The sequence below is a fragment of the Chrysochloris asiatica genome, unplaced genomic scaffold (assembly GCF_000296735.1).
Source record: "Chrysochloris asiatica unplaced genomic scaffold, ChrAsi1.0 scaffold00050, whole genome shotgun sequence".
In the NCBI taxonomy this organism is placed as follows: domain Eukaryota; kingdom Metazoa; phylum Chordata; class Mammalia; order Afrosoricida; family Chrysochloridae; genus Chrysochloris; species Chrysochloris asiatica.
Window position 1 is genome coordinate 10,284,042 of NW_006408568.1, and position 26,946 is coordinate 10,310,987.

Genomic DNA, 26,946 nt, shown 5'->3' on the forward strand with positions numbered 1-26,946 from the left:
GAAAAATACTGTTTTGCTCTCTTTGTTATTTATTTATAAATGTCACAGAAATATTTCTATTCATTTTGGGTTTTAGTAAAGTGCTTTTTTTAACCAAGGCCTACATCAGGGGCCTCTCTTGGCATTGTCCCTTTAAGCAGAGCTGAGGGAGGGACGGCATGGCAGGGCCTTGAGGAGCTGCAGAGGCACTTGTACTGTACAATTTTCTGGGTCCTGACTGATAAATTATTGTGCGTTTTCTGTGTGCTCTGACATGCAATACAATTTGTCCGTGGAGCAGTGATGATAGGCTGTCCTGGGCTAATCATCAGGAACCCTTTATTTAGCTCCTTCAGCCGTTTAGAGAAATCTTAAGTAACGGGTTCCTATCCCTTTATTGGTTTTCTCTTCCACATTTTAGCATAAGTGGAATAAGCTCTTAACCTTGAGATTTTTACTCACAGAGGGGCTGAGGGCGAGGAAGACGTGTTGTTAAGAGTCTAAAGGAATTGGGAGGACATTGCTAGAACAGCTAATTTCTTAGGAGTATGAGATTGTCTGGACCTCAGAGAGTGTCCAGTCCACACCTTTTCCCTACCAGTGAGACAAGTGGACCTTGTGAAGGAAGTGGCTGTTCAGGGGCAGGTTCAACTGGAATGAGACTGTACTCCTCTTGCCTGTCGTGGAACTTCCCTGGGGATCCCCACCTCCAGCCAACGGGATGACCCAGTCAGTGTGAGCAGGTGTTCAGCATTCTACCTAAATGGTTGGTGCAAACTTTTGGCGTTAGAGTTACTGAGGCTAGTTTGTCAATTGAGGGAATTTTTGTGTTAATTGGCATTTGTATAGACTAACCGTACTTCGGCAGTTCAAACTCACCAGCTGCTTCTCAGAAATCCCGGGGTTGCTATGAGTAGGAACTAACTCAACAGTACTTAACAACAGCAACAACCCTACTAGGTGCAAAATTGATTTGGGCATTTGCGTGTCGCTTTGGGGACTTGGTTTTACAAGTCTTAAATGCTTGATGGGCTCCTAGTGTGGATCTCTAGAATGAGCACTGGACCACAAGGTCAGAGGTTCAAACCACCAGCTGCTCCTTGAAAATCCTACGCAGGGTCACTATGAGTCAGAACCGACTTGACAGCACTTAACAAAAATAAATCCTTCATACTGCTTGTTTGTTTAAAGGTGCAAGGCTTACTTTGAAAGAATTTGGGCATCAGAAAAGCAGTGGGTAGACAGTGGTCTGTGACTCAGTACAGTTTCTAAAGGATTGGCACACCAGTGAATGCAAGTTTTTTCTCCATGCATTTTGAGAGGAGGGAGCAGTGGTGATGGGCACTCCCTATTTCTTTCTCTGATTATGCTCAAATGATATTTCACTCTCTGGGAGCCTTCCACTAACCTTTTCTAGGAAACTGATTGTTAGTTGCTGACAAGTTAGCTGTGACTCATGGTGACAACGGAATGAAACATTGCCTGATTCAAGTTCATTGTTCTGGCCACTGTGGATGTTGAGTGTCTTCCAACCTAGGGGCTCATCTCCCAACACTCATCAGACAATATTCTATTGTTATCCATAGAGAATTCAATGACTAAGATCTACACTTTCAGAAGCAGATCTCCATGTCTTTCTTCCTAGTCTCTCTTAGTCCAGAAGCTCCACTGACACCTGTCCACCATGGGTGAGCCTGCTGGTATTTGAAATACCGATGGTATAGCTTCCAGAATCGCAGCATTGTATAAGCCACCACAGTATGACAAACTGAGAAATGGGTGTTGGTCTGATAAGCTGGGTCCCCTAAATAGGCTAATTAGATTCCAAATGTTTCCCCACCCCCCTTTCAGCCCTGGCAAACAAATACACAAGCCACTTGGGGCAGCTTCCACCATGTCTACCTCTTCCAGTGAAGCCTCTGGAGCCTCCATTTCTACTCTGGTCATTTTAGCTGGGAACCGAGCGCCTGGGAGGGTTCCCTCACTGAGATACTTGCACACAGCAACCTCGCCTGCCAATTTCTTCAACTCCAAAGAGAGATACTGGCCCTTTTCCTCACAAGAAAAGCTCTTGCTGCGAGAGATTTGTCCAAGTGGGTATCACAAAGGTTTGTTCTGAGCTGAAAAACTGGCACCAAGGTCTCTCTGCCAGTGAGAAACGTTAGAATTAAAGACATAATGATACTAATTAACTTCCCCATGCCCATGCTTTTAGCATTTATTATTTGTATAGAGATAAAGCCTTCAATAACAGGGCCAGCCTCTTTGGGAGCCCTGCTTCGGGGGGAAAGGCAATGCCCTCATTATAGCAAGTAAGATGGATGGTGTTCTGAGATTGTGGGACATCCCCCAAGGATAACCTACAAAAGTGCAGCCTCCTTCCAAGCCAGGCCTGTGTCCTAGGGATGTGGCTTTCTCCCAGCAGAGTGTAGAGGGGAGGGATGGCTAGGGTATGTGGAAGGAGAGGAGCAATTTCCAGTGATGTGGCCTCTTGTAATGTTCAGGTCCTTGGCAATTGGGGCCTTTATGGGTTTAGTGAGGAAGCCATGCAGCAAAAGTGCTGACCCTGACCGCTGTGATTGTGGACAGTTCCTCTTGCCAAGTGCACAGTCATGTTGTGAAGATATTATCTCATGAGAAAAGATGTCCTGGAGACCTGTCATCTATGAATGGGGGGAGGGAGAAATTAGATCACAAGATTTTTTTACAGGCTTCAAAGAGTCCTTAAAGTTTCTAAAAGAGTTACATGCAAAAAAATGTTGAGTGTGCTTCTGGGCAGTTTTCAAAGGAGAGCACTCATTGCTTGCCTCTGATCCTCCCAAAATTGAGGTCTACTGAGATGTTACCCCAAGGACCCACCTTGCTTGTTCAGTCCGTAGTTTTAGAATGGCTAAATCTAGTGCATTTTGCCAGAGCATTCAAACTAAGCAGCAGGTTTGTAGAGATGGATAGTGGATACTTGAGTTGTACTATAAAGTGGCTGTATAAAGTTTCCAAGGAGTGGCTGGTGGGTTTGAGCTGCCAACCTTGTTGTTAGCAGTCTAGTGCTTATTCAACAGTGCCACACCAGGGCTCTAACACTCAAAGTAACCTCCCAGTTGTTGTTGTTGTTGTTGTGAAGTGCCATCGTCGGTTCCGATCCATAGCGGCCCTGTATAGGGTTTCTGAGGAGCAGCTGGTGAGCATGAACCACCAATCTTGCAATTCAAGCAGCTTTGCAGTCTGGCTCATTAACCCACAGCGCCACCCCAGGACTCCCAACCTCCCAGTAAGGCTCCCAAAATGACGTGGCTCTAGTGTCCCCACTTCTACTGAAGTAGCTCTGAGAAGCCTGGCTTCCCTCCCAGGTTTTCCTTAACAAAACACCCCCAGGACAAATCTGGGGTTAATCCTAGAGACCCCTTCTGCTCTTGGACAGCCAAGGTGATTGCCTTGCAAAACTAGTGTCTCTAAGCTTGATGCCTGCTAACTCTTTTACCATCTTCCATACACCCAACAGCCTCTCAACTTTCACTCAGAGCAATCTACAGTGTCAATCAGTGGTGTCTCTCATTTGGACTTTTACTAATAATTTAGTAATCTTGAGTTTGACTCTTTGGAATGTTAGACAAATTCTCCCAGAGAACTTGGAGGTATTCTGGGAGTAAACCAAAATAAATCTTTTGGAGAATTGAGACATCTAGGAAGGTTCTGGGAGACTGATTCCCAGGACTGCCCAAGAATTGGGTAAGTTTTGCCTCCAGCCAGGTGTTTGCAGGCTCTCTTGGGTTTCTACTGTTTTCCATAATAGCCCCTTTGCTCTAACCTAGAGTCTACAGATTCTGGAAGGTTCATGAACTTGAATGGGAAATAACTGGATCCTCTAACTTCTAACTAAAATCGCATGATGTTATTTCTTTGTGAATCCAGGCAAGAAATGACAGTAGCATTAGCGTTTTGTGACTGTGTTACCATCAGAAACCTTGAATACATTCAAGGTATCCTGTGAATACATATCACAGGATATCAAGACACACATGTGTTCTGTGTTGCAAATGTATCTTTTAAATATTTTGATAATTGTACTCAAACATAATTGGTTTATTTTGAAACTCTTTTATTTTTCATATAAAACATTATTCTGAGAGGCAATCCAGGTATCACCAGAACTACCAAAGGTGTCCAGAGCATAGGAAAGGTTGTTGTTGTTGTTAAGTGCCATCGAGTCAGTTTCAACACCTAGCAACACTCTAGAGGGTTTCTGAAAAGCAGCTGGTAAGCTTGAACCACTGAACTTGCAGTTCAAACCAACTTTGCAGTCCACCACATTTACCCACAGCGCCACACCAGGACTCCGTGTTGTTATTGTTGTTGTTAGGCGTCATTGAGTCAGTATCGACTCATAGCGACTGTATTCACAACAGAACGAAACCTTACAGACCCCAAAATTGACCATACCCTTTTCAATCCTGTGCTCCTTATGTCTGGGTCTTATGGAAGTCACTCCAGGCTTATGTGTGAGTGTCTGGGATAGGGAAATAGAACTCAAGAGGAGGCTGTAGGGTCCAACTCTGTGTGCATTAAGAGTTGAAACCAATCCCTACAAGGAAGGGTGCCAGACTTGGCAAATCCTAGGGTGTGTTTTGCCCCAGCACTCTTTACTCCCCTATTAAGTAAGTAGATAACACATGAGTATTTAAAAGGAACTTGCTTCAAAATGGGTCTGATTGATAGAGCTCATCAAAATCTGAAGATCAGTTGATTTGTTTAGTCCCCTCTAAGCTGTTCCTTAGAGTCCTGGAGGAGGGAGGAAGCCATTCAGCTCTGGGATAAGGCTTGACTTATACTGCTCGTAAGTAGGAGTCCTCGTGCAGTGGTATAGGATAAGCTCTGGACTGCAAGGTTGGTGGCTCAAATCCACCAGGTGCTCCTCAGAAACCCAAAACGGGGTCACTATGAGTTGAAACCAACTCGACAGCACTAAACAACAGCAGGTTAGTAAGTAGGAGGGGCAGTGTATACTAACAGTTAGGGTCATGGACTCGATGGTAAACTAGAACTAGGTGCTAAGTTTGGATTAAGTCCTCATGCTATCACTAACTAACCAGGCAAGTTATTTAACTTCCTTGGGCTTTAGCTCTCTCATCCATAAATGGGGCCGCTGTGCTGTTCAGGGTGACCCGGATTATCATAAGCACTGGAAGTCCTGGTGGAGCAATGGCTAAAGTTCAGATGGTTAACCAAAAGCTTGGTGGTTTGAACCCACAAGGCGCCATCCAGGGAAAAGGACCTAAAATCTGTTCCTGTGAAGATTGTTGTTGTTAAGTGTTGTCTGTCACATTGGTTCCGGCTCATAGCAGCCCTGCATAGGGTTTACGCGGAACAATTGGGGAGCTTGAACCATCAACCTTTCAGTTCAAAGTGACCTTTTGGTTGAGTGCTTCTCCTACAGCGCCACACCAGGACTTCCAAGAAAATCTTATGGGCTAGATCTACTCTATCACACGGGGTCACTGTAGTCAAAACAGATTCAAAGACACCTAACAACCACAATGGCATATTGCTGTTGTCATATGCCAACAGCCGTTGTAGCACTTGGAAGGCTCTGGAAAAGGAAGAAATAAAGAGTTCTCCAAGGTGGAGTCCTGGTGAAAATAAGCACTGTACTAGCCACAAGGTCAGCAGTTCAGATCTACCAGCGTCTCTTCATAAGCCCTACACATAGTTGCTATGAGTCTGAGCCAGCTTGACGGCACTTAGCAACAGCCAACAACCACAAAGGAATGGAGAACAGTGGAGACAGGCACTTAATGCAGGGGCCCGGCACATGCTTTCTACCTGATCTTACTGCCAACCTCCTAACCACCAGCTCTTGTGTGTTAAGAGATCAGCAGTGTGGCCTCAGACCTTTATGGGATAGGAATGTGCTCTGTGTCCTTGTTCTCTTAGTGATAGTGTCTTCATGTCTGGTTGAGCAAGGGGTCAGCTGGGATCCGGAATAAACCCATGCAGTTATAAATAGGAGGCATACATTCCCAGACAGAGAGGAGGGGGAGCCAATGAGACAGCAAAATAAGTTGGAAAATTTCACTGCCTCATCTGTAATGATAATGTTAATAGCAATAATAATCAGCACAAGAAAGGATTTTGTATCTGAGCCAGGGCAAGAGAAAGGAGCCTTTCCCCCATGCCTCCCTGGGAAAGACACTCAAACCACGTCAACACAAGAGGAACCAAAAATATAGCTAAGTGCCCTTTTCCCTAGAAGCCTTTTGGAGAAACTGGTACAAGATAAAGAAGTCATGGCAGCACAAAGGGTCTGCGCTCAGCTACTATCAGAAAGGTCGGTGTATGGAACCCACCAGCCACTCCGCTGGAGAAGATGAGGCAGTCTGCAGCTGTCCTCTGTCCTAGAGGGTCCTCATGAGTCAGAATTAGCTAGAGGGTCCACTGCAGACTGCGCCAAGAGGGCAGAAGAAGCCTCCCAGACCTCAGTTTATCTATCAGTTTTAACTTCCTCTTTTAATCACTTCTGAAGAGCAGCTAATGAGCAGGAAATCGAATTGATTAGCATTTCACCCCCTGGCTTCCCTTTCTGCCAAAGGAGCTAATAATGAACATGGAAATCAGAGATCCTTAGGGTGCAAGGTCCTTAAGAGATCCTATGATTGACACCCCTACCTAGAGGACCTCATCTGAACCCCAGCAAACTGATAAGCTCTTTGAGGTTTTTAATGCCCTCCAGACAAGCTAATTTTCTTGTCTATTGATAACACCAGTCCCTGGGTATAAACTGTTAGCAAGGTTGGTAGTTCAAGAGTATCCAGAGGCGCCTTGGAAGAAACATCTGCAGGTCTAATTCTCAAAAGTGCAGTTCTATTCACGCACATGCATTAATTAGAGTAAACTTGATGGCAACTTTATTTTTAATTTATTGATAACACACCACCCAAATTAGCAGCAGTGCCATTGAAGGAAACCCTTCCAAGAAACCTAAGTTCTGTTGCCTGCGCCCATCTTCTTGCCCTGCTGACCACTGTCTTTTTTGCAAAGAACCCTTGTGGCACAATGGGATAAGTGCTGGTCAGCTAATCAAAAGGTCAGCTGTTTGAAGCCACCAGCTACTCCACTAGGAGAAATACAAGACTGTCTGCTTCCTTGAAGATTTACAGCCTCAGAAACTTTAGGGAGCTGTTCTCCTCTGTCCTATCTGGTATCTATGGAGCGGGTGGGTCTTTTCTGCTAGAGGTTCTATTCTCGAAGATCATCATTAAATATCATTTCCCCTGTCTCTTCTCCAGACGGCACAGTCATGCATACTTCACTCTTTCAATGCAACTTGTTTTTTCTGACCCCGATCACCTTGTTTTGTTGTGTTGGATTCTCCCTACTTTGATTATGGGTCCTTAAATTAGGTGTACAATCCAATTAAGGCTCTAGCAAAGCTGGGTACGAGTAGAGGGGCTCTCTCATACCCTGCTGCCTCTCCCTTCTTCCCAACAAAAACTAGATGCTTATATTCTCCAATCCACAACTCTTTTTCAACCCCAATCTCACATATTCCTTTCTCCATTTTGTGTGTAAACCCTTCGCCCCTACTCCCCCTTTCTTGATGGACCATCTTGCACTTTCCCTTAGTTGAGCTGTATGAGAGAAATGTATGGGAAGCTACAGAAGAGCAAGTTGCCTAGACAACCAAAGACCTGGGTTACCAGCCTTGTGAAGCTCTAATCCTTCCCTGGCATGGTATGGTGCCAGTCAGGGACACTGCAGGGTACAGAGAATCTCTGAAGGAGAAGCATTGCCGAGTCTTCACTAGAAATTCCTTTGCAATCTCAGCACAAAGCAGAGACCTCATTTTTAGCAAACTCTTTGTAACGTTTTGGTTCTCTGGAATTTATTGCAAGAGTGTTAATCCAAAGAGTCTGTCTTTTCCTCACCATACTGGAATATCCCATCTGGAAAGAGGTCCAGGAATGGTCAGCCTCAGGCACTGGAAGCCAATCAATTGTGAAAAGAGAGTGAGGTGGAGAAAGAGACAGGCAAGTGCTGGAAATCACTGTCAACGAGCTGATGACTTACAAAGACGCAGTCTGGATTCCCAGACTAAATGAGGTTTTAGACCCATAACAGGTTGTAATTTGAGTCATATAGGAAGTTAAGAAAGTGAAAACATGAGCACATGCCAGTGTGATCAAATCATAGTCTCCAGGCTGGAAAAGACTTTAGCTGCATTTGCTTTAACTCCTTCAGTTTAGAGATGGGAAAACCAGCGTACCCAGGCTCACACAGCTAGTTACTGCAGAACAGGGCCAAAGAACCATCATCCCTGAATTTTCTGTCCTGCTCACTGCCTTCCTCTCGTTCAGCAATGAATCTCACTTCAGACAGACTATAAGAAACAGTTGCCTCAGGTTTCTCATTTCCCACTAACAAATCAATTGTTTCTTTTTCCCCCTCACCTTGATTCTACAGCACCTGACACCCACCGGCAGCTACCTCTAGTACTGCCTTCCATAGCTTCCCTCACGTTGTCTTGGTTAAGTCCCTTCCAACTTTGCCAAGAAAATTAAAATCATCTCTTGACTAGTCGCCCTGCCGCCTTCCAGTCTCAACTCAGCTGGAGTGACCTTTGGAAGTACAACCCTGATGAAAATAATTTCTCTATTTAAAATTCTTAAGATCTTTCAGTGGCCTTGATTGACCCGAGGATAGTAAGCAATTTCTTTAACATGGTTTACCAGTTAGCTAAGCATTTTCAACCCTGGATGTATATGGGAAGCACTTAAGGGTCTTTTAAAAATTACCAGGGCCTGAGCTTCATCCCTAGAAATTGTATGTGTTGTCTGGACAGGGCTAGTGGTGTGCTAGAGCTGAAGCCAGCCCCTACTGGCTCAGGAGAGCCAATTGTTACATTTTCAGGAATTTTGTGAATCACTTGTTAAACACAGCCATTATTAAAATTAGATTACATAGACTTCCATTTAAGTGAATTACATTAAGAACAAAGGTAATAAATACTCAAAATTCATCACTTCCTAATTAGTCTATTACATTATACTATTAGCTCTGCTGTTGAAGTTGTTTACATCTATTATATCTGTGTGGTACAAATACCATATAGTAGGATCTTACTGCTCATCTCTTCCAGACTCTGCCTTCAGTGATGCCTCATTGATAGCTTGGAGTTAGCCACAGTGGAAGTATTTACCACAAAAATTGGCCCAAAATAGCACCAACAAAACTCACATTACCTTCGCTTGAGTCGATTCCGATTCATGTTGACTCTCTGTACTGCAGGGTAGAACTGCTCCATGGGTTTTCTTAGCTGTAATCTTTTCGGAAACAGGTCTCCAGGCTTTCCTTTCATGGCACACGGCCGCATGGGTTCAGAACCAAGAACACAGCAAGCGCAAACTATTTGCGCTACTCAGTGACCTTATGAAAACTGGAAATGCTACAAATCAGCACCCACTTCCTACTCATTCATTCAATATTTACAAGCATACATACCACTGGATGGAGTCCTGGTATGGTGCTGCGGAATAAAGCACTGTAGCACAATGTTGGTTTGAACTGCAAGGTCAGTGGTTCAAACTCACCAACCACTCCTTGGAAACCTTATATAAGATCGTTAATGAGTCAGAACTGATTTCATCGTGCTTAACCACAAAATACCACTGGATGGGACTCTGGTTTTGACATTAAAAAAAAAAAAAAAAACTCCCCATGTGATTCCAATGTGCTGCTGGAGTTTCGTTCTTCATTCAGCTCATATCTGGCCCCTCCACTCCCTCCCTCCCTATCTGAATCTCTTTAAGAACCTCCACCCTGCTCTCAACTTTCTTCAGTCCAGCTGCACAGAAGCCCCTGAATATGTCCAAATATGTCATGTTATTTCCTGCTTGTGTGTTTTTGCTCCTGGATACACTGTTTCTTCTGGCTGGAATGCCTCCTTACTTCCTTGTCTACCTGGTCTTTCAAACAGAGTTCAAGAGCTCATCCTCTAGACTTGAGCGTCCTCCATTTATATGAGGTAGCTTAAACCACAGGAAGAAAGACTATTCATTGTCAAGGAAGAATGAATAGAGTAAGGAGAGCATAGGACCTCATAGAACATCAGTATTTTATAAATGGACCGAGTACAAAGAGCTGAGGAAAGGAAGGATGTGTAGTGGACAGAAAGGTTGGGAGAAAACCAAGAGTCATGGACACCAAGAAGACAGTACTGGAAGGAGTGAGTGGAGATCAGAGTCGCATGCTCTTACTGAAGGGAGAAGTCAAGTCAGGTAAAATGACTGAGGTATAGCCATTGGATTTAGGCACATTGGCAGGAATTTCAGTGGAGTGATAGGACTTTTCTTAAAAGGTGAGAGGTGAGATGATAGGGACAAGCCTATGACATTCTTCAGGACATTGGGCTGGAAAGGAGAGGGATGCAAGAGGGCACTCAGTATATGGAAGGTGATGTTGTGAAATCCAGGTAGGCTTTCTGTTTTATTTTGGGTTTTTTGATTTTTTTTGGGGGGGTGGGGTTGGTTTGATTTTGTTTTGTAAGGAGGAAAGTCAACCTAACTAAATTTGGGGTAAAATGTAAGATTCATTTCTATGAATGAAGGAGTATGACCTTTTCATGGGAGCAGTGCAATATGTCTTTTTGCAACCCCTGTGTCTAACCTAATAGATATTTAGAATTGTCAGAGATGTTGCCTTGCTTAGCCTCATTTCACTGATGACTGCTCCTGCAGATTCTCCATTGCCTCCTAATTGTCCACACTTTGGGCCTTCATTTTTCTTTTCCTGGACAGATTTTTAAAATGAGCCTCCTGTCACCAGCCTTTCGGTGGCATCATTAATTCCGAGTGTGTGTCTTTGTCTGGTTCTCTGCCTGCCCGCCTGCTCTCATTCTCTGTAGCCCCTCTGGCATCAAGTCACTTCATCCCTCTCCTTTTTCTTTTCTGGGCAAATTCCAGCCAGTTAGAATGTACTTGCTTAGTTCCTTCTTCTCTGATTCCTCATTTATCAGAGTTTACAGGAAACTGCCTAGGGTGCCTCCTATTCCTAGGCTGAGGAAATTAAAATGGCTGAATTTTTATTACAGTTTCTCTCAAGAACATGCCTAGAAATCACAGCACCTAGAACCTTGATTACTAAAGTAGAAGCTCAGTAGATAGAGGTCATCTAAACCATTCCCTTAGTGAAGGCAGTTCATTGTCGAAACTCTCCATTAATAGACCTTTAAGATTTCTATGTAAAAGATCCCTAAAACTTGGGCCTCATCATTAGAATGACTATAATTTAGCATCCAAACATGGATACTTGCAAATTGCAACTGTCCTAGGCAAGTCATTATAGCATATAGCATATACATATGATAAGTATGATGGATTCAACCTGAGAAAATATTTTTGACTGTTGTGATCCATGGATGAATAATATCCAGTTCTTGACTTGAAAATATACTAATCCAGATGTCCAACAACAGGTGGATGATGGGTGAACAAAATGTCATACATTCATATAATGGAATAATACTTAGCTATAAAAAGGAACAAAATACTGGTATATGCTACAACATGGTTGAATTTTTAAAACATAAAGCTAAGTGAAAGAAGGCAGATACAAAAGGCCACATAGGATATGATTTCATTTTTATGAAACATCCAGAATAGGCAAATCTATAGAGACAGAGAGCCGATTACTGGTTGCCAAGAGCTGATGGAGGGGATGATGGAATGTGGTTGCTTAATGGGTACAGAGTTTCTGTTTAAATTGATGAAGAAGTTCTGAAACTAGATAGTGGTGAAGGTCGTAAGCATTGCGAGTGTACTTGTTGTTGTTAAGTGCCATCGAGTCGGGTCCGACCCATAGCGACCCTGTACAGGGTTTCCGAGGGTGTAAATCTTTACGGGAGTAGAAAGCCTCATCTTTCTCCCGCGGAGCGGCTGGTAGTTTCGAACCGCTGACCTTAAGGTTCGCAGCCCGATTCGTAAGCTGCTAAATTGTACACTTGACAGTGGTTACAGTGGAAACTTGTATGTAATATTATTTCACTACTATGAAAATGTTTTAATGTGCTAAAAATCTGTTAGGAAAGACAGACACAAATACAGTTCACCATCATTCAGATTGATACGCAGTGGCTTTATGAACACAGTTCTTTGGGAACACAGTAAATATGCTTAGTGTTAATTGGAGGGTTAAAGAGTCTGAGGAGGTGACATACAGCTAGGCTTTGGAGAATGATTGGCATTTCTCTGGGTGTAAGTTTGTAGGGGCTGGGTAAAATGTAAGATATGACCAGAAAAGGGTACATGTGTAGATGCACAACAGATGGCGGGGAATAATGTGAGAAAATGGATTAGGGCCATGCTTAGGAACTTTAACTTTTTGGTTGTTGAAATCAGGTGCTGTCAAGTCGGTTTCAACTCATAGCAACCCTTTGTAAGGGTTCCCAAGGAGCTACTGGTATGCTTGAACCACCAGCTTTGTGGTTAGTAGTCCAGTGCTTCCTATACAGTGCCACACCAGGACTCTTTAATCTTTTGGATTAATTCCATGCATTTATGATATGTTCTTGTGTGAATGTAAGGTCTTAAGCAAGGTTGTGCCATTCTGTAGTTTAGCAACACATCTGGAGAGAAAGTATGGAGTTCAGAGTAGGGGATGACTGGAACTGGGGAGATCAGCTTGAACCCACCACACAGCAGTAGAGATGTGGTGGCATTGCCATAGAAGACAGAGAGGAAGAGATAAATTACTAGAGAGAACTTGACAGTTGGCGAATGAACTTGACGACTGAAGTGAAAGAATAGGATACAAAGATGCCAAGATCTAGAGAGTCTACTTTGGAGCACCAAGAAGATGTGACTTCCATTCATTGAGACAAAGAGTAATAAATGAGCAAGGTGGGCATATGTTGAGTTGCTTGTAGTACATCAACATGCAGACATCATGAAGGCTTGTATCTATAGGTTTGGGATTTCTGACAAGTTCATGATGGAAATACAAGTTTCCCAGTGACTGGACTGAAGACATGAGAGGGAGGGGATGAGATCACTCAAGGGAAAGGTATAGAATGGAAGGACTTCGAGACTCAGGATTGATATTTGGGAAACAACTTAATCCCCCAAAAAGTGGAGTCGTGAAAGTCTCTTCAGAAGGAAGAGCTGGCAAGGTAGTGGAAAAGTAAGAGGAGAACCATCATGAAAACCAGGACAGAAGAAAGCTCAACGAAGCCAATACCGTCCAAGAGGAGACCACTGGGTTCCAGAATGAGATGGGGATTTGGAGATCATGAACAGAGCAGCTTAAAGTAAAGGGATTGGGCAGGAGCCATGCCTACAGTGGAGGAGGTAGAGAGAGGAGGGTAGGCTACGCTGTTAAAGCATTTGGAGTGGAGGCCAAGCAGAAAGTTAGGACAGAAGCTTGAAGGTGTGCTGAAGTTTAACAAAAAAAATATATTTCTTTGCAGGTTAAAGGAGTCTTGAACACTTCTGTAGGCTGTTGGAAAAAGGAGGTAACAACTATAGTTAGTAAGAGAGCAATAAGATGAACAAGATCTGAAAAGAGGTAGGAAGAAAGTGGGAGAAAATACGGGGGAAAGGAACTTGTCCATGGAAGAAGCTCTTCTTTCATAAATGGTGTCAGTATCTTATGCCTTATTTTGAGGAAATCCGTCTTTTAAGCAAATTCCTTAAAAACACCCACTCTGGGCTCTTTGGCGTAAAGAAGACTTATCCTTTTTGTAGACGTGTGCTGCCCAACACATTATCGAGTAACTATTTAAATTAAAATTAATTAACATTAAATACAAATAAAACTTCAGTCATCCAGTCATACATAGAAGCCATGTGGTTCCTGGCTGCCATATTGGACAGCACATATATAGAATATTTCCATCATCCCAAAAGGTTCTCTTGGACAGTGCTGCTCCAGACTTCACCACATTTCATCTTCTTCCCAGTCCTGCTTTTGGAATTTCTTGTGTGCTAGCAGTGTTATTAAGGAGTTCTGGTAGCGTAGAAGGAGCTCTGGTAGCGTAGTGGTTACGAATCGGGCTGCTAACCTCAAAGTCGGCAGTTTGAAACTAGCAGCCATTCCACGTGAGAAACATGAGGCTTTCTGCTCCTGTAAAGATTTACAGCCTCGGAAACCCTGTTCAGGGTCTCTGTGAGTTGGAACCGATTCCACGGTACGTAACAACAACAGCAGCAGCAGCAGCAATGTTATTAGGAGTCCTGATGTCACCGTGTAGGATAAAAACTGGATGGCTAACCACAGAGTTGGTAGTTCAAACCCACCAGCCTCTCCTTGGAAACTCTCTACAGGGTTGACATGAGTTGGAATTGACTCAACATCGCTTTACAACAACAACAGCAGTGGTATCTAGTTTTCCCAATGCAACTCTGAAGTAAAGAAAGCCAAATGATATTTTATTATATATGCTGAAAAATTTTTATAGTTTAAAAATTAACATTTTCCTGAAGTAGCTCAAAAAAGGGAACAAATCTTTACAGTAAGGATCATGCCCACCCCTTCATACACAAGAATAGACAGGTTTGGGCAACTTGGACATTGGCTGCCCAAAATGGGGGGCCTTCAAAGGCAAGAAGTGACTGGCTTACAAGAATTCAAGAGGGAGCCTTGGATCCAGAGGGTGTGGAGGAAGGTAGAATCTCCACTGAGTAGTATCCAATATGTCTGGGCAGGGCTGATGCAGATAGGTCTCTTGTGGTACAATAGTGAATAATTGTTATCAGGACTGACTGTGAGGGTTGGAAGTGTAAAGGTAGACGTTTTGTAGCAAAAGGAGGGGAGTGATTGACTTTGCAGGCCAGGAGCGGAGGTCCCTGGGACCATCAATGGAGAAAAGCGGAGAGCGGAACCCTACCCAGAGAAGCAGTGACGCCAGAGATGGAGGCAGAGACGATGACATGAAGAGATGGAGCGGCTAGGGACTTTAGACCCAGAGAAGGAGAGGGGCTGTGTGCTGATGACCGGGGGGTGGGAGTGAGGGTCAGACTTGCAGTTGTTTGATGATGCATGGAGGGGAATTGTAACCATGGCAATGAAACATTATATGATAGGATGAATGTAAAGCTAATGTTCTCCCATGTGAACTATCACATAATTCACAATAAAACGTTTAAGAAATAAATAAATACAGCACAGGCAATAAAAAAAATTAACATCTTCCCCAGACATTGACCTATAATTAATGGTTTCATGATGTTAAATGAGAGATGTAAATAAGTGGATTATTTCTGATGAACAATTGATTGTCTTTTATAGTTAACCATTCTAGCTGTTTCCATTTGCTAATTAGCCTTTGTGCATTCATAGTAACTTAATGTTTCTAATTTTTTTAAACTTATGTGCTTATTAGAAAAATTTGGCAACATAACTTCTTCCTTCCAGGAAGCTACAGGGACCCTGCTAGCTTTCCACCTGTCTGGGCACTTTGAGCAGACCATGTCAGCTGGTGGAAAGAGAAAGCATCTGATTGTCAGAGCATGGAGTGGACCTGTTGGGTGGTGGCAGATTTCTTAGAAACCACTGTGTTTGGGCTCAGGCCTAGGGCATACTTTTTGTTTCTCCTTAAGCTCATTTATTTCCCTTTTCTCCTTCAAAAGGAATTTGTCTCTGGATGATTTGATGTCTCAAAGATGCTTGTGTTTAAAAATGTCTTTGCATTGTTGTATGTGTGGCATGACTTGAACTCCTCACATCTGGCTGGAGAAATGTTAATGAGGCCCAACTTGTACTGTTTAGTTCCCCAGTGGCCTTCACCAGGGAGAAAGGAGCACATTGGCTGAATATACTCAGGGACTAAAGATATTGCCTTATGAATGAGAGCTTTTCTTCTTGTCTATCTGGCTTTAAGCATTTGCTTAAACTCCTAGGAAAATTCTTATCCAATAAATCCTTACCTAATAAAAATCCTTTGTCAATGGTAACTAATTAACCATTAACTAATGTTAACCCTCTGGCGTCCTGGTGTGGCGCTGTGCGTTAATGCACCAGTCTGTAAAGCCATTTGAACTGCAAAGTCAGTGTTTCAAGCTCACCTACGCCTCCTCAGAAACCCTATGCAGGGTTGCTATGGGTCAGAACCGACTCGATGACACTTAACAACAGCAACAACCCCCTAGCACTAATACAGCAAAGTATTGCGGTACACTTCAAGCCCCAAGTGGTACATGCCCCTCAGCCAAACATCACTCCTACAGTTCACAGGCACTCAAAGTGCATAGCCTCATAGCCTGACACCGAAGCTATACCTTCAACTTGCCCAGAAATTTGGGCTCAGAAGAGAAGTAAGGCCTCTAGACAAGCACTTCACAACAAGGACTGCCTGATCAACTGAGCTGGGACCGAAGAGGCTGGTCTGAGAAGATCTGGGCCTCTGACACCCACTCCTCCAGGTTCTCACTGATGAAATCCTTCTCATGAAATCCTGGCTCAGCCTTTAAACTTGTTGTGTGACCTTGGGTATATGGTAGAAAGAGCTTTAGGATCTGGCAACCCTGGGTTCTAATTTCACCTCCACACCTTGCTAACTGAAAGATTTGGAGCAAACCACTGAATCCCTCTAAGCCTCGTTTTCTGGTCTCTAAAGCAAGATTTGTTGTTGTTGCTGTTAAATGCTGCTGAGTTGGTTCCAATACCTAGCGACTGTATAGGGTTTCCGAAGAGCAGCTGGTGGATTTGAAATGCCGACATTGTGGTTCAAACCAACCTTGAAGTCCAGTGCTTATCCTACAGCGCCACACCAGGACTTGATTTGCAGGGTTGATATGGAGATGAATTGATGTCTATCAAAGGTCTGACACAGGAGCCTAATAGATGTTTATTCCCCTTATTCCCTCAGGGTTAAAATTCTTGTTGGGCCCTGACTTTCTCACAGATAAGGTGATAAGAACTAAATTTCTGTCATCCCAACAACCGTTCAGGGTGAGTTTATACCTGTGAATTAGACTGAAACAGGAAACTGAGAAAACAGCTACACTATTTTCTCATAGTCTCAGGGCAGGATGGTGGGGCAGTCTGGAGGCCACAGCACCAGGACTTAGTCAGATCCTGTAGGATCCAGTCTAGTCCTCCAGGGTCCAGTGTAATCCTCCAGGATCCAGTCCAGTCCTTCAGAGAGTGGCTTCCCTCTGTGGTGTGAACATAGGACCAGCCCCCTATCACAGAGTAAACCCTAACACAGCCATGAGAAATGCAGGTTTTGGAACCTCAGGCCTTGAAAGAAATAAGTATGACTGCTTTTGTAAGATAAGCAACTGGAACGCTAACTGTAAGGTCGTCGATTCAAACCCACCAGCCATTCCTTAGAAACTTTATACAGGGTCACTATGAGTTGGAACTGACTCAACAGCACTTAATAACAACAACAACATAAAATAAACCTTTCTGTATACCTTGATGCTTCATTTTCCAGGGAATAAGCAGAATAAATCTGGAGCCCCTATGTACACCTTGAAGTATAAACCTTTTAGTTAACTACACAATAAGTAGGTCCCCTGCTACCTGGAGAAAATGACCATCTGCTCTTCTTGGTGGAAATTGTTGTTGTTATGTGCTGTGGAGTCAGTTCCGCCTCATAGCAACCTTTTACAGGGTTTTCGATGCTGTAAATCTCTATGGGAGCAGAATGCTTCATCTTTCTCCCGCGGAACAGCTGGTAGTTTCGAACTGCTGACCGTGAGGTTTGCAGCCCAATTCGTAACCACTATGCTACCAGAGCTCCTTTGGTGGAAATTATGTCCTCCTATTTACTGTGTGTGGAGTCCTGGTGTGGCACTGTGGGTTAATACGCTGGACTGCAAGGTTGATTTGAACTGCAAAGTCAGTGGTTCAAGCTCACCATCCACTCCTTGGAAACCCTATCCAGGGTCGTTATGGGTCATAACTGACTCAACAGCAGTTAACAGCAACAATTTTCTGTATGTAGTGTTATAGGATAAACACTGAACTTAGAACCACAAGGTTGGCAGTTCAAACGCACCAGGGAGACAGGACAGAAAGACTTCCTGTCTTCAAAAGCTTTATACAGGGTTGCTATGAATCTGAACTGACTCGGCAACACTTAACAACAACAGCAACAGCACTTACTGTACATGTAGTGTGCTCAGTACTATAAATCCTGGGAGAGGGCTCTTGGAGGCTTATCCCTTTCTGCTGGAGTTGGAGACGTGGGTGGAGCAGAGCAAGGGGCAGCAAGAGTGGAGGGATGAGAAGTGGAAGGCTCTTACCAGAAGGGTTTTCCATACCTTAGACTATTAGGATAAGGGGCAAGGGTCCACTGCCAGGGGAAACAGAAATTAGTGACAACCCAATCCGTCTCCAGTTAGATATTGGAATGTTTTAGTTTCCGTTTATAATTTGATTGGATGTGCCATAAATGACATCTGCAAAACTAGTTTGGGTTTAGACTTTGGTTCAGTTAGGATCCAAATTCTTCACTCTGTGAACTTTGCTAATTTCTTATGTTTGTGTTTCTTTTCTTTTTCTTAGTTTCCTATTTCATTGTTTTTTAAAACGTTATATTGTGATCTGGGTGAAAGTTTGCAGAGCCAATTGGTCTTCCAGTAAATAAGTCATACATTTTATGTTTCAAACTCTAGCCTTATTTTAGCCGAATAAAGGAAAAAAGGCCTTTTCTATGGTTCTTAAGAGAAGTAGGAGGAGCCCTAGTAGGGTTGTGGGTTAAACACTTGATTGTTAACAAAAAAGTCAGCGGTTCCAACCCAACATCTGCTCCACAGCAGTAAAACGCAGCACTTTGCTTCCATAAAGATTTACAACTTTGGAAACCCTCTGAAATCCTTCTACTCTGTCTGGTAGGGTGGATGTGAGTCAGAATCCACTGAGTATCGGTGGGAATCAGTGTGCCCCTAGTGGTCACAGGTGGTAGCTACAGTGAAACGTAGCTGAGTCTCTCCTAGCCCTGGAATTGTCTAGTACTCTAATTTTCGAGGCTATAACTGTTTCTTTCTTCCTGTCTAGGATCCTGGTGTGGTGCTAAGTAGGATAAGCACTGGACCACAAGGTTGGCAGTTCAAACTTACCAGCAGATCCTTAGACGCCCTATACAAGGTCGCTATGATTTGGAACTGACTCAACAGCACTTAACAACAACAGGGTTTTTCATATATTTCTTATGTGTCGTGCTGAGGCCTATGACTTGAGAAAAAATGGGCATGTAGCTGAGCCCAGACACCAAGCTGCTTCCTCTTTTACATTTATATTAGCACAGATCTGAACTGTATGAGCAGTTACTCATCAAAATACCGTTCTGCTGAGCCTTTAAGGAGCTCTGGTAGCGTGGTGGTTACGAATCGGGCTGCTAACCTCAAGGTCGGCAGTTCGAAACTACCAGCTGTTCCATGGGAGAAAGATGAGGCGTTCTGCTCCCGTAAAGCTTTGCAGTCACGGAAACCCTGTGCAGGTACTTAACAACAACAACAACAACTGAGCCTTTAGAATGTGCCGGGTACCAATATACATTATTGTATTTAATCCTAACAAACCTGGGTCAGTTATTAGGGTCCTTAGTCTTCAGATGGGGAAACTGAGGCTCAGAGAGATGTATTTGTCAAGGTCACAGTGGTCTGGTTCACTGGAGCCTGAGCGCTCACCATCATGACCTGTTTTGGTTGTTTGTTAAGTGTGTTTAAGTCGGTTCCCACTCATAGTGACCCTGTATAGGGCTTTTGAAGAATGGCTGGTGGGTTTGAACTACTCCACACCTAGCATTGAGCTTCAGCAGTGGATGGCCCTGGTTAGTTGAAGAGGGCCAGCCAATGTGGAAAGTGTATGTGACTGGGATGTTTTGTATAGTCTCAGCCATTGGATCTAACACTCTGGTTGAACACACAGAACTTCTAAGAAATAGGGTGCATTTCTTAGGGTACAGGATGACTCCCTTGGGGGGTATGCCAGTGCCAAGGTATTTGTGTTTTAGTGCCGTACGTGTGTTCTACAAGTCTTCTGGAATGGGGGGGAAGTAGAAAGCGGTGAGGATAAGGATTCTATTGGGAGAGTGTGGAAATATTTGCTGCTTGGTTATTCTTGAGTATGTCACTAGCAAAGCTGTTCTAATCCCTATCCAAGTCTGAGGACACAGAGGTCTGCCCAAGAAGAGGAGGGATTTTGTTTTCTGTTTTTGTGGTTGGGGGCAGAAAGGGAATCTGACTGAGCCGGTGACATGGGGCAGGCCTAGCGGGGTCTGTAGCCTGGGGAATGTGCTGAGCTTTGATTCGGTTCAGCAGTGGCTTGCTGCCCAGGCCTTGTGGTCCTTCAAGACACAGCTGAGAATCCTGAAACCTAGAGCCCTTGTGAACAGGGCGAGTTGTTGTCACCAGGACTTTCCCTGTCACCACCTATTAAATTTTCTGGAGACCCAACAGCCCCTGGGCTGTGGTCACACAGCAGCGTCCTCTAGGCCAAGAAAGGTCTGGCATGAAGCTGGGCCTCTCCTGTTATTTAATGTTTCATTAGTGGTTTTCCAAAGGCATGTGTCCAAGCTTGGCTGAGCCACACCATTCAGAAGTACATGAACACTTAATAAAACCAAACTGTTGAAGGATCCCAAACCCAGGAATTTGGTCATTTGGAAGTCCAAGCTGAAGGCCCGGAGAAGGCTGCTCCATTGTCTCAGCATTTTCCTCTTCTGGTTACTTTTGTGTCATGCATCTGTCTGTCCATGTTGACTATCCTGTAACGGTGAGCTGTTTGGGGTTTACTAACCTCTTTTCTCAGGAGCCCTGGTATCACAGTGGTCAAATTCTTGATTGTTAACCGAAAGATCAGCAGTTTGAACCCACCAGCGATACCATAAGAATAAAAACCTGGCGATCTGCTCTGGTAAAGAGTTGTTGTTGTTGTTGTTAGGTGCCATCGAGTCAGTACCGACTCATAGTGACCTTATGTGCAGCAGAACGAAACACTGCCCAATCCTGGGCCAACCTCACTACTGTTGCCACACTTGAGCCCATCGATGCTGCCACTTTGCCAATCCATCTTGTTGGGGGTCTTCCTCTTTTTCTCTGACCCTCCACCTTATCAACATGATAGCCTTCTCCAGTGACTGGTCCCTCCTGACAATATGTCCAAAGTATGAGAGATGAAGTTTGGCCATCCAACAAGCACTCTGGCTGGAAACCCTATGTGTGAGTTCTGCTGTGTCCTACAAAGTCACTGTGAATCAGAATCAACTCAACAGCAAGCAATAACAACCTCTTTTCATTATCTGATGAAAGCTTTAGTCTCTCTCCCCAGAAAAGTGCACCCATGCACGTAGGTACATTTTGCTTAAAATTTCAAGGCATTCACCAACTTAAAGATCATCAGTGGATCCCAGTTGGGAGGCCCTGTGCTAAACAGTTGTTTCCAGCCTTAGACGTGGAACGTCATCTTAGACTGTGGAATGTTAGCTCACCAAGAAGAGTAAACAGGCATTTGGTTTTATGCTTTCTTTTGAAATACCAGAAGCCCATGAGTTGTAGAGTGGGAGCTACATCATTAGAATCAGTTCAGACTTCACAGGCATGCGTGGGAGTTCAGGTGAGTGACATGCCGATCCCAGGCACAGAGTCACTCCAGGGCAATTGCTCAGAATCTCCAGGAGCCCAGGGACCAAGTGGCTGTAAGCAAAGCTGGAGTACCCAGTAAGAACGGTAAACACAGGCTTACTTGTGCTTTTGTACTAATCTATAGTGAACAATTTCAGGTGAAACCCATGTGTAAGTGTCCACTACAGAGTAGCAAGTAAGCACAAGTAAGTGGGTGCTTATCTTGCTTACTGAGTACTCTGTATCTGTCAGGGATTGTAAATTTGAAAAAAAAAAAAAAAGGCTTTGATTCTATAGGAAGTTGCTGTTGGGTTGAGAAAAAGACAGATGTGAAAAAAATGTTAAATTGTTAGGTTACTGTTGTAGTTGCTAAGTGCCTTTGAGTCATTTCTGACTCATAGCAACCCTTTATAGAATTTCTGAGGAGCAGCTGGTGAGCTTGAACCACCGTACTTATAGTTCAAACTGACCTTGCAGTCCAGCGCGTTAACCCGCAGTGCCACGCACAGGACTCCTAAGTAAGCGCAAATAAGCCCATGTTTACCTGTGTACTGGGAAATCTGGCAGTGGCTGCAAGTCTGATAGGTGGAAGCAGGAACAAGGAATGGTTTCCAGCTGTTGTTAATGGCAATACCTGGGTACTGAGGAAGACACACACTTGTACACACATACACATGCACAGGATTCAAATACTGGTTCCTGTTGATTAATGTGGCCCTGGGTAAGTCCAGAGGAGCGCTGGTGGTCCAGAGGGTTAAGTGTTGGACTGCTGACCACAAGGTTGACGGTATAAACCCAAAGCCACTCTTCAGCAGAAAGATGAGGTTGCCTGCCCCTGTAAAGGTTTAATATTGGAAATCCTATACAGGGTTACTATGAGTCAGAATTGTCTTGATGGCAGTAGGAATCTTTACGGGAGCAGAGTGCCAGATCTTTTCTCTCACTGGTGGGTTCTAGCTGCTGACCGTTCAGTTCGCAGCCAAGCACATTGTGCCACCAGGACTTCCTACTTTTTTCTAAACAATAATTAAGCTTTTTGTTGTCATGTGTCGTGGAGTCAATTCCGAGGTTTCCGAGGCTGTCAATCTTTACGGGAGCAGAAAGCCTCGTCTTTCTCCCACAGAGCAGCTGGTAGTTTCGAACTGCTGATCTTGCGGTTCACAGCCCGATTTGTAACCACTACGCTACCAGAGCTCCTTAATTAAGCTTGTGGTTGCAGGGTAACTAAGGTCTATGCAATATCTGGCTCAATATAAAGCTTCAGTAAGCATAAAGGTGGCATCTGCCCCTGCTGACACCCTCAGGAGTCCTGGTGTGGTGTTGTGGTTTAATACGCTGGACTGCAAAGTCAGTTTGAACCACAAGGTCAGTGGTTCAAGTCGCTATGGGTCAGAACTGACTCAACAACACTTAACAACAACAACAACAACAAAAGCGGCAGAGATAGTGGGGGTAGTGCCACACACTATTGGGTGCTGCCAGTTTTCACACCGTGACTCTTTACAGAAATCTGATGTCCTTTCCCACTCAGAGCCTCTGATTTGGGAGAAGGTTGGGGTAGTGAGGAAAGCAGAATTAGGGGTTATGGCAGCCAGTATGCAGACAACATGATTAGTTCCTCAGATGAGCTGTATAACAGGTACCTGGGGGTGGGGGGGGCGGGGAAGAGGGGCCCTGAAGGGTAGGCTCAAAAATGGGCTAGAGAGGGCAGTCCCAGGGCTGGGACAAGGAAGAGGAAGAGATGGGGGGGAGAGAGGAATTGTCCCCTTCGGTGGTCTAAAAAGTAATGTACTCTTTTAAAGTTATTATTTGCATCTCTGAGTTCTATTGTCATTGGAGAAAGCCCAATAACTGAGTCTCCCTAGAGCTCTGTGGGCCCCCTTCACAAATGCACCCCTTCCCAGGAGAATCCCTGACACCTTTGGGATCCCTGACCAAGAAAATTATACTAAGTCATACTGGACATGTGTTGTGTTACGAAAACAGAACTCTTTCATCTCTGATTACAAGGTTATCGCATTGAATAACCTTTTCCGGTCTTCTTGTTTGCTAGTCACTGTTGAGTCATTTCTGACTCTTGGCAAACCCATGTGTGTCAAAGTAGAACTGCCCTTCTTTAGGTTTTCAGTGGTTGATTTTTCAGAAGTAGATTGCCAATCCTTTCTTCTGATGCACCTGTGGGTAGTCTTGAACTTCCGAACTTTTTGTTAGCTCTACCCAGGAGCTTTGCATTTGGATAAGCTCTCTTATAGGAATGTGCCCCTTCTTCCTTGAAAGTCCTAGTTCTCTGGCTGAGGAAGAGGGATGTAGCCAGGGTTCAAGGGTTGAGTGTGGGTACCTGGTTGTGCTTAGTTGTTGGAACACAGCCTTTCTTTTCTGCCCCACCTCTATCCCCATGTGAGGTCCCAGCTGAGCAGGAACCGCCCACAGCTGATCTGCCAGTCTGTATGAGTGACTTTTTTTTTTTTTTTTTAAGTTTTTATTGTGAATTGAGTGATAGTTTAATATAGTTAACATGGGAGAACATCAGCTTTACATTCATCCTATCGTATTTTGTCTCATTGAAATCCCGTCCGTGCATCATCATTCAGCAGTATTTTGTTTCCAATTCCTCTGTGTTTGTTTTTTGGATGTACATGGAAATACTCTGTAATATATAACCATTCGAAGAACCGCAAGCCTGCCCCCCCCACCCCAGCTGTCAGCTCACAGCCCCTCTCCCTCTCTGAGTTCAGAGTCCCCAGCCGCTCCATCTCTTCATGTCATTGTCTCTGCCTCCATCTCTGGTGTCATTGCTTCTCTGGATAGGGTTCCATACTCCCCTCTTCTCCCTTGATGGTCCCAGGGACCTCTGCTCCTAGACTGCAAAGTCAACCACTCCCCTCCTTTTGTTACAAAACATCTACCTTTACATTTGCAGCACTCAAAATCATTCCTGATAGTAATTATTCACTATTGAACCACAAGAGTCTTATCCCCATCTCCTTTCACCAGCCCTGTCCAGACAGGTTGGAAACCATGTATGAGTGACTTTTGCTAGCCTTCTCCTCCATCTCACAAATATTTTGGCAGGCTGTCTGACTGTTATTGACTAAACAGATAGTTATGGTCACTAAAGAAGGGAAGGACAGCGTGGTTGGGTGTCACTAAGTGGTGGCAAAACTTTGGTTTGCAGGTCACAAGACCTGCCAGTGAATGACCTCTGCGAGCCTCACTCTCCTCATCGGCAGTTTGGGTTCTCCTGCCTTGCACTGAGTTGTCATCATTGATGTGATTATTACTGAGAAACCACTTTGAAATTATAAAGGGCCCTTTTGGAGTTCCAGGCCTGAAGCATGTTTAGAGTTTAACTCTGTTCTAACCCGTTTCTGGACAAGACATCCGGAAGAAGGCCCATGGGCTTAGGGAATAGCTAATAAGCAAGAAGTCTCTGACATGTTCTTACCTAAAGACATAGGAACAGGAAGGATTCCTAAAATCTGTCAATGGGAAGAAAGCCAGAAGGGAGTCCTGGAGGCTGGCAGAGAAAGAAACTGCGTGGCAAGAGCTGGACTGGGTTGAGTGTCCACTAGATTGCTTCTCTCTCCAAACCATCTTCTGCTCAGAGCATGGGGTCATATTTCTAAAACGTGAACTTGATCATACAACATTCCTTTAAGGAACCTTCCAGAATTCCCATTGTCAGGATCAAGTCTGTACTCCAGAGCGCAATATACAGGCACTCTCTGTTGTGCAGATCCTGCTCATCCTGGCCCTTCTACCAGAAGAAACCACCTTGCAGCTATTCCCTAAATTTTCCCACCTCCCCAGCTTTTTGTACATTTGAAGAAACATCAAAAAGTTCATGGGAATATTCCCTTAGTCTTTTCATTCCATTTTTCCATGAACTTTTGAAATCCCCTCATACTATTTGTTCTGCCTAGAATGCCCTTCACCACCCTGTCGTTTAAGGACTAACTCACATGTCACCTCATTCATGGAACCTTCCCTGCCTGCCTGATCCATAAATGAGTAGCTCCATTCTGAGACATCATCGGTGCACTTCCACCTGTGTCCTCTGAGGGGCGCTCCTCCAGAAGAGTTTTCTACCTGCTCCATCCCTGTTCAGTAGTCCAGCGCCTGGCTCCTAGGAAGTGCTTGAGAAATGCAAGTAAATGACTGACTGGCCAGCTGACTTTGACACTGACGCTGACACTAACCTTAGTGTATGCTTGCTCCACCTGTGGTGCTGCAGGTATTAGACTGCAAGGTAGGTTTGAACTGCAAGGTCAGCAGTTCAAATCCACCAGCTGCTCCTCTGAAACTCTAAACAAGGTTACTGTAAGTCGGAGCCCTACTTGACAGCACTTAGCAACAACAATGATATACCTGTAAACTCTGGGCTAACTTCCACATCTTACTTCCATCTCCAAACTCTACTCTCTGGAGGCCTTCTAAAAGGCCATTTCTCAGTGGCCTCCTAGAAGCCTGAAGTATCCAGTGAATGGCCAGGGCAGGACCTGCACCTAGTGACCTATACGAATACACATTTTAGAGACTGCGTGTTGTGTAAGGTGCTGGGGTACAGTAAGTGAGGGTTCCACAGAACTAGAAGGAGCCTCAGGCTGCTTCCTGGATCAGAGGTTTTCCAAAGCTGTGGGGGAACTGAGACCTCTACACCAGGTTCTGATAAGATCTCTCCTAGCCTGTCTCCTGCTGCCCTGTGGGTCATTCTTATCCATCGTCACTGCTAGCTCTCCCCATCCTGGTAACACCGTTGTTGTTGTTAAGTAACCTTAAGTCGGTTCTGACTCATAGTCACCCTGTATAGGATTTCCAAGGCTGTAAATCTTTAGGGAACAGAAAGCCTCAACTTCCTCCCAAGGAGTGGCTGGACTCCCAACCTGTGGCTGGCAGTCCAGTGCTTATTCTACAGAGTCTCAGTGCTCCACAATACACAATTAGCTGATCTCATTTTAATTGTCAGTTTCCGCTTGCATTTGCCCCTGTTAACACCCTCAGGAAGAGCCAGAGAAGGATAGTCTATTTGAGCCCCTTCCCCAGGAGGTCAGATTGCCTGTAGATAACACAAAGGTTGCACTTGGGGTAGGCCTTTTATGCAGCCCCATAGCTGCTCTCCCAGAAAAGCTTATAGGATTAGAGCTGACTGGGAAAGAGGTGAGAACTTGGGCTGAGTATCTGAGCAGACAAGAAGCAAAGGGAAGATTTTTGTTCCATTTTACAGGGATTGGAGCCCTGGTATAGCAGTGTGGGTTAATGCACTGGACTGTAGAGTCAGTTTGAACTGCAAGGTCAGTGGTCTAAACTCACCAACTGCTCTTCAGAAACCCTGTACAGGGTTGCCATGAGTTGGAACCGACTTGACGGCACTCAACAACTACAACAAAAAGAAGACTGACTTGTCTCC

At 44.4% G+C, this 26,946-nt stretch overlaps 1 protein-coding gene across 1 annotated transcript in view; it reads left to right on the forward strand.

Annotated features, from left to right (window-relative positions):
• Positions 1-26,946, forward strand: part of CACNA1C (calcium channel, voltage-dependent, L type, alpha 1C subunit) — a 779,292-nt gene that overhangs the window by 352,270 nt on the left and 400,076 nt on the right. Inside the window, exons 8-9 of the mRNA XM_006862777.1 lie at positions 5,879-5,939; positions 14,105-14,117. Coding sequence (XP_006862839.1) covers positions 5,879-5,939; positions 14,105-14,117 — 74 coding nt within the window. The remainder of the gene's footprint in view (positions 1-5,878; positions 5,940-14,104; positions 14,118-26,946) is intronic.